The 8,190-nt window shown below is 37.4% G+C and overlaps 1 protein-coding gene across 1 annotated transcript in view; it reads left to right on the top strand.

Annotated features, from left to right (window-relative positions):
• Window positions 1-214: 214 nt before the first annotated feature.
• The window catches only part of LOC118735627, a gene marked incomplete at its 3' end in the record, with an annotated part of 64,857 nt that continues 56,881 nt past the window's right edge, over window positions 215-8,190 (top strand). Inside the window, 1 exon segment of the mRNA XM_036465487.1 lies at window positions 215-315. Within this exon segment, the coding sequence (XP_036321380.1) occupies window positions 296-315 (20 nt within the window). The 5' untranslated portion in view covers window positions 215-295.

The following is an 8,190-nucleotide window of genomic DNA, read 5'->3' as shown; positions in this document are numbered from 1 at the left end:
CTGATGAAAAATAGAAAAAGTACCCAGTCGCTGGAGCTCCCCTCTACGCTCAGTGTTAACGGCGTTTCATTGACAACAGTGACGTCAAAGTCTGGATCGAAAGCGTTGACTGGAGCAGCATCTGGGGCATTAGGCGAGCGCGAGCCTATGAACGGCACTACAACCGCTTCTCCATTTCCTACAGTGACAACCAATATAGTGAAATCGACTACCAGACGCCCGCCACCAACCACCACACCAAGGCCAACGCCATCCATAGACGACTACCAGACGGTGATCAGCCAGGCGGGCACACATGCCTATCTGCCGTGCAATGTAAGTCTGTTCAAAAGTATTTCCAGATGAAAGTATACTGGGAAGCATCATGATACAAAGAAGAGTTTGATATAAACAAAGTTTTGATTAAAAAATCGTTTTTGCCGGTTTTTCAATGGGCACATTCAGAAGGCGCAACAGCTCAGTAACTGTTGCGATTGCACCTTCTGAACGCGTTGTTTTGTACTTCTGATCAACTGAACAGTTGCGTATTAGATGGTCGTAATATTTTTCTGATCATATGGCCACAGTTAGTCGCGGTGTTGCCGTGTCGTCGCCAAAATAATTATCTACATAATATAAAGTCTTAAAACGTCGCGTCGTTTCGAATGTGTTACTAGCTTTACACAATTTAAATGTTTTGAATATGCACATTGTTACATAAAGTAATTATATAGTATATACATATTTTTAAAACGAACTAGTAGTAGTTTCCCTTAAAATTCCTATCTTTTTTATTAAATTCGCTAACCATTCCTAAAAACTGAAGTTTTTTATTAAAAAAGTTGTCTTTTCCCTATTTATATTTTCGCCACCGTAAGCAAAAAAGCAACAATAAGTCTAAGCTACTTCAAACTGCACTTTATTATTCGCTAAAATTGAATGGGCTTAAAAACTGCATACTCAAAATGTTTCTAAGAAATCTGATTAAAAAGCTCAACATTTTGTTAAGACTTTGTCGAATTTTCCTAATTTTTGTACAAAGTTTGAAATATGGACTTACATGGTTTTTGTTACATAAGGGAAAAACCAAAAAATGCCAAAATGTCTCTTCTCTATTTATACTTACGCCACTGTATTTAAAAAACTTTCATGCCATCTGCCCGATTTTGCGATAGGAGTCCATAGAAACCAGAGCTGTTGCAGTTTCATCGGACATGTTTGTTTTTGAGTTATGTAATTCAGATACTGAAATTACACATTTTGACGCGTAATTAAATACACATTAGATCTGTTCTTTTACCCACATGTCGTTGGAGAAACTTGAGGTGGAACTTACTTTGGGACGCATGGACCTCATGACTCCGAAGTAAATACTCCCTACTTTTGGTATATTTTTACAACTGGAGAGGGTCTGGAAAAAATTAATGATTTGTTGTTAGGATTCAGGCTAGAATGGAAGTTATTAACTTAAATTAGTATAATAGCATCGGTCTTCATCTCTTTAAAAACAAATTTCGATTCTACGTAAGTGCAAGAAGATTTTAAATGAAATAAAAATGAGTAATAAAATTTCAAGTATTTTGGCCATTTTTTATGGAAGCATGAAATGACAGAATCTGCTTAATTGTCAGACAGTTAATGTGGCGATGAAAAAGTGGCAATCTGCAATTTTCACAAAAATTTAATAATTAAATAATGAAGTCTCTGAGCATCGAGTATGCCGTTTAGTAATAAATCATTTTTTTCCAGTGTATTCGTAAAATGATCCTTTAGTGGAAATGTCGTAACCTTCCGAAAAGTAATTCAAAAGGATCAAGTTGCTAATGCGAAAGTGTAACTCGCCACTGAAAGTACGTATTGCGGGTACCGTTTACCCAAGTACACATGTACATATGTATATATATATATATGTATAAGTGTATTTTTAATATCACTGAAAGGGGGGATTTTCCACATCATTTACGAATTCATGTTAAATGCAACAAACTTGCAACCGAGAAAGCCACACCGGCCACCAGGCAAACAAACAACCAAACAACCAGCAACCAGCCAGCAGCCAGCAGCTAACAAAAAACAGCCAGCGTCGTATTTATGAACATCTGCAGCGCAAAAACTGAAATGCGAATGTTATTTGGCTCTTATGCTTTATCTTTTATCCTTTTCACATAAACTTGGCCACAATTTACGAGTGAACTTATTGCTAAAAAACAACCAGCCAGCTACGCCAGAAGAATGCAGAACAGTGAAAGATGGACTTGAGAAGAAATGAAATGAGCGACTGTCGGAAGTTGAGAAGTAAACTCGCTTACACACTTTGGTTAGATCGTAAAAAACAAACACACACGAAAAATAGTCGGTCCACTGCATGTGCGTGCGTGTGGGTGCGCGTGTGTGTATGTGACTGTACTGGGTTGGTCGCCGACGTCAGTCAGTATATTTACAGTATCAATTTCCCTGACTGCGCGCGCCACACTGACCCAAATCCGGAATACACAAAGGCTGCATGCCGCCCGCACATAGACCCTTGCACACACAACATGCACACTCGCGCACGCACACACACATCCGATTGCACCACGACGACGACTGCAAAGCGCACCAGCGCTTATGTTTTTTCTTGCAAACATGCAAAAAGATTTCAGTTTTCAGGAATTTGGTGTGCGGCATGCTTTGATGCACATTCAGTGCCATGCTGGCAACACACTTTACAGCTTCCCCGGCATGGCAATATTCGCAACCACCATTTAAAAGGTGCTTTCTTGCATTTTTATTATTTAATCCTTTTGGCTCCTCTCGCCGCTTTGTGCAGCCCTCAATCGCGCGGCCAGTTTTCGTTTTAGTTTCAGAGCTGTGCAATTTGCTCTTTTAATTATAATTCAGTGCTTTGCGTCAGAAAAGAAAATTGCATTAGTGCAACAGCGGCCTTTACACGCTTTACACCCAAAGTGAAAAGTTCAGTCGGAGTAATTAAGCGTTTGTCTGCCTGCCATCCACCAGCGAAAGCATTTGAGATTTTGCAAGTGTGTGTGTGTGGGGGGGGGGGCTGTGAGTTCAAAAGAAAGTTTTTCACTATTCACGCATTGGTACCTGCGCTCATGCAAATTGAAGGCTTATCTTGAGTGAGGGACCCCATTCTACTAAACTCACAAAAGATTCTTTTAGGCAAACTCCTCTGTTGAGATTTTATTTGGGGTTGCATTCTTTAAAGGTAAACAAGAACAAGTCGAGGGAATAAATAGTACATATCAGAGTGTGTGTGCTTTGAGCGGTAATAAATGTTTTCTTGCCTAAAATTATGTTCGCCGGCGCGTCGGCTCCTGCCGCTTTATTTTCGTAATCAACCCGCTTTCCAATTAAAAGTTTTGCAAACGGTTTAGCAGCGACGACTCAAAAAATCACAATAACTTAAGCGTAGCCGAAAGAAAGCGGGATGGAGCGGTGTGGAAGGGGAGGATTGGAGAGACGGTGGTGGCGGAGAAAAGACGACGGAAATATGATCTTAATTACAGCACAATATTCATGGTGCGTTTGAGTAGCTCCGGCAGCACTAAAATATTTGCATGCTTCTGGGTGAGCGGACGGGCCGAATGTTTGACGTAGCCCACTACGCTTGCTCGATTCATTTTATCGTGTTTGCATTGCAAAATAAGATTCAAACGTCGCAAACTTTTAATTTCATTTTCACATTTCTTGCCGTTTTCCCAACTTATTCTTAATGGCAAACAGGAACCGGCAGGGTATGTAAGGCATTAAAAATTGTTTACAAAATTCGGGTAGTTTACTCACCATACTTAAAAATTGATAGGAAAGATAGCAAATAAGTAATGCAATTCATAGTTACTAGCTTGTGGATGAGAAACTCGAATAGCTAACTTATCTTAAATAGAGTAGTTGGCTTTCCTTTTAGAGTCTTATAATGGATTGGCGCTTACACATACGTTGGTGTTTGGCCGAGCTTCTCCTACGAATTGTGGCGTGCGCCTTGATGTTGTCACATAAAGTGGAGGGAACCTACAGTTTTACGCCGACTCCGAACGGCGGTTGTATTTTTATGAGAAGCTGTTTTTCACGGCAGAAATACACTCGGAGGTTTGCCATTGCCTACCTTAACTTCAGTGTTGCCACAAAAATATTATTAAATTCCTCAAAAACAAATGAAAAACCCTCAAAATCCGAACAAATTAATCAAAATTTCTTATTTGCTATTTACATGTACTTAACATAAAAATTAATTACATTCTCCACCCTCAAAAAAAAGTTGTCATCAGGACGATGCTATTTAGCCATCAACGTGAAACTTTCGAGTATCTATTTCTCCTCATAAATCATCTTATTTAAATGATATTTTTCGTTCTTACATTGAAATATTTTTCGTTGTTACATTAAAACCAAAGAGAACCAAAAAAACTATACAGGTCTCAATTTGATATTGTGAAGGGTAAAACTTGTGTTTTTTCGTATCAAATTAATAACCAAAATACAAATCTAGTATTTTTCAAAACACTTTTTATAACGGGTGATTTTTTTGAGGTTAGGATTTTCATGCATTAGTATTTGACAGATCACGTGGGATTTCAGACATGGTGTCAAAGAGAAAGATGCTCAGTATGCTTTAACATTTCATCATGAATAGACTTACTAACGAGCAACGCTTGCAAATCATTGAATTTTATTACCAAAATCAGTGTTCGGTTCGAAATGTGTTGAATGTGTGAAAAGTTGGCAGAAAATCCGCTTTTTTATCGACAAATTTTGTTCAGCGATGAGGCTCATTTCTGGTTGAATGGCTTCGTAAATAAGCAAAATCATGCGATTTGACGCCTTTAGACTATTTTTTGTGGGGCTACGTCAAGTCTAAAGTCTACAGAAATAAGCCAGCAACTATTCCAGCTTTGGAAGACAACATTTCCGAAGAAATTCGGGCTATTCCGGCCGAAATGCTCGAAAAAGTTGCCCAAAATTGGACTTTCCGAATGGACCACCTAAGACGCAGCCGCGGTCAACATTTAAATGAAATTATCTTCAAAAAGTAAATGTCATGGACCAATCTAACGTTTCAAATAAAGAACCGATGAGATTTTGCAAATTTTATGCGTTTTTTTTAAAAAAAAAGGTATCAAGCTCTTAAAAAATCACCCGTTATTATTAATGGTTATATTCATACCGAAAAATGATACCTTTAAAAGTTTCATTTTAACACAACGCAGACGCGTTAATATAGACTTACACCTAGCCAAGGACTCTCACTTCAGCAATATTCCCCAAAAACTCTTTGGAGAATGTACATACTATTGACCGCGTAAATAAGTTTAGGCGTCTTTCTTCGCCGTCGACTAAGTTTAGGCGCCTTTCTTCGCTGAAGTTTTTTTATGCGTCTTTTTTCGCGGTCAACTTTTGATTTCGCGCTTTTATTCGTGTCTACTGAGGATATACTCCCATAGTAAATATTAATACATATTTTCATCTAGTGAGCTACTGGTAATCGATAGATTTATACAATTTTTACAAAACATAGAGGAAGAGGTAGCGGTAATTTCAAAATGTAGACGTGTAGACGCGTAAAAAGCATACCTTTGAGTGTGATAAAATGTAGACGGCGTCGTTTTCCAAATTTGTATGAAAAACAACAACACCACAGATTTTACGATTACAAAACGTCTTAAAATGTAGACGCCAATATTTAAAGACACTATTAGGAGCTGTGAACACCCCAAATATTTGTATATTTTAGATTATGACACTATTGAAGTACCTTGAAACGAAGAGTTTAGACAAAACTACCACATAAGGTGGTATCGATTCTAATAGATGTAATTAATTTAATGACGAACTGTTTACAATTAAATTAACACGCCCCTGAAGATGCTAAGAAGATTAGCGAAACGTTGGGCCGTAAGTGAAATAACCTCGTTTTATTTACACTAAATAAATAGATCAGACAAGCATATCACAAAATAAATTTTCACAAAATACAAACTGATCGGACATATATAAATAAAAGTTTATTTTTTCTCAGTATAGTTACATTTGTATACTTAGTTATCATAATATACAGTGAAACCCGCTTAAGTACCTCCCGCTTAAGTACCTAACCCACTTAAGTTCCCAACATGTTTGAGCATTGTGAATTTTTTAATGTATTCTGAAGGAAATCCTTATATTAAGTACCTCCCCGCTTATGTACCCAAACCGCCTAAGTACCTACGTTTTTCGTACCCCATTTAACATTTTACTTATAATTTTCTCCTTTTAATTGCTTTTCTTAAATTTATTCAAACATTTGCATATTTTGAAATTCAGTGGCAACACTACACACCTTCGGCAAAAAATTCTAAAAAATCAACAGTAATTCTCAGCCACTTGAACCTTGCGCATTATTACGCTAAATGGGCTACAAAACTGTATACTCATAAAAAATTTTAACACTTCTGCAAAACAAGTTTGAAATTTTGATGAATTTTTCCCAGTGTTATGCAAAATTTTAAGCTTATATTTAGGTTTCTATGGTATTTGAATTTGGTTCAAAATGATATGCCCTGTTTATATGTATGTATATATAAATATGTATAATTAATGACTTTTTAATTTAATTCTTTTGAAAATGACATAGCGTTACTTTATTTGTTTTTTTAATAAAGTTTTCCTTTAAGTGTAAATAATGCTACGATCTTGGTTTTAAATTACGTATACTTCATTAAATGTTCATGTTTTATTCAAGGAATTACATATTTATGTAAGTTAACAAAAAGATTAGTTTAAGTACCCGCATCGAGGTACTTAAGCGGGTTTTCTTAATTACCCAACCCGCCTAAGTAGCTCAAAAAGCTGACATATTTCGTGAGCTACTTAAGCGGGTTTTACTGTATTGATAAATATTTCAATAGAAAATGTTAATTAATTACCATAGAACAAACCTTGTGTCAGGTAAATGAATTTCTTTAGTACTAAATTATAAAAAAAATATATAAATACAGGTCGTTCGTTATTTCTGCTTAAAAGCTATTTCAGTCCTCTATTATGTGATCCCAAATTTGTTTAATTTGGACAGGCGGTTTGTTTGTTATCCGGAAAGAACTTTTATTTCAGAATAATATTCGCAACAACCCTAATATACATACATACATACATATATGTGTAAGAGTTGTTAGCTTTATATATTTAATTTTTTATTTCCTAAAGCCACACTTGGCCCCTGCAGCATGCTTTATTTATTTCTGTAATTGTGGGATTCCCAACGTTTGTAAAATATGTTCAACTCAGGCAGTGACTCTCCCAGTCAAGCAAAGGCACGAAATGATTATATGTAGAATGCTAGCTAATCATGACATCGTTCAGTGGCTACACCCAACAATGCCCGGCGATGACACAACAAGAACGCAGTCAAAGGCTATCGGTTGACCCATCGGCAAACTACTCGAACAGAGATATCAACCAACAGACACCTTGCCAGCCAGCATCATTGCCCGGCAGCAACCGTAAAACTGTCCCAAACACTCTGCCGCCTTAACGTCCGTCTAGTCCAAGCGCACTTCACCCGGTGCACGTTGAACTTTAGTGCCACTATAATGTAACATAAATGCCGGCCCACCCTTTGGGTTAGCCACTGGACGCTTTGTTCCCGTTCAAATGCGAGTGAATTTGGCCTCGTTTCCCGCTTCTGGTAGGCCACCACAAATGTGCGCATTTTGTTTTCGACTATGTATGTGGGTGTGTATGTATGTAAGTACTCTGCAGAAAATCTGACTAGCCTAGAACTAGCGTAGGACTAGACCTTTTGCCGACAGTCCCAGTTCTAGCTCAATACCCAAGTAATGCTTTCAACTGTCCAGTTTTATACGGCGATGTCATTGGCGGTGGCAATTGCCGCCCAGTGCATTACTTGGCAACCAGTTTTTAACCGGTTTCCAGTTTTTTTTTAAAGGAAACGTTTTTGCGATTCTATAATTGGAAATTTTTTTCGTTTTTTCTTTTTTTACAGATTCCGTTTTTGTTACATATTTTATTAAAAAAATATATATATATATATCTAACTGCATGCAACAATTTAAATTGATTGAATTTGAAAACTCACACACCCGCCTCCACCGCGATTTGAACTCGCGACCAACGATGGTTGAGTCGGAGGTCTTCTCGCTGAGCTACTTTCGTATTGTACGAGTAGTGACATGAACGAAAGACACAAGATCACGCGGGAAGGAAAGAACGAAAAAA

This window comes from Rhagoletis pomonella, unplaced genomic scaffold (genome assembly GCF_013731165.1).
Source record: "Rhagoletis pomonella isolate Grant_MI unplaced genomic scaffold, Rhpom_1.0 Rhpom_scaffold_00001, whole genome shotgun sequence".
In the NCBI taxonomy this organism is placed as follows: Eukaryota; Metazoa; Arthropoda; class Insecta; order Diptera; family Tephritidae; genus Rhagoletis; species Rhagoletis pomonella.
The sequence above is the reverse complement of the archived record's forward strand: the minus strand, read 5'-3'. Positions and strand labels throughout refer to the sequence as shown.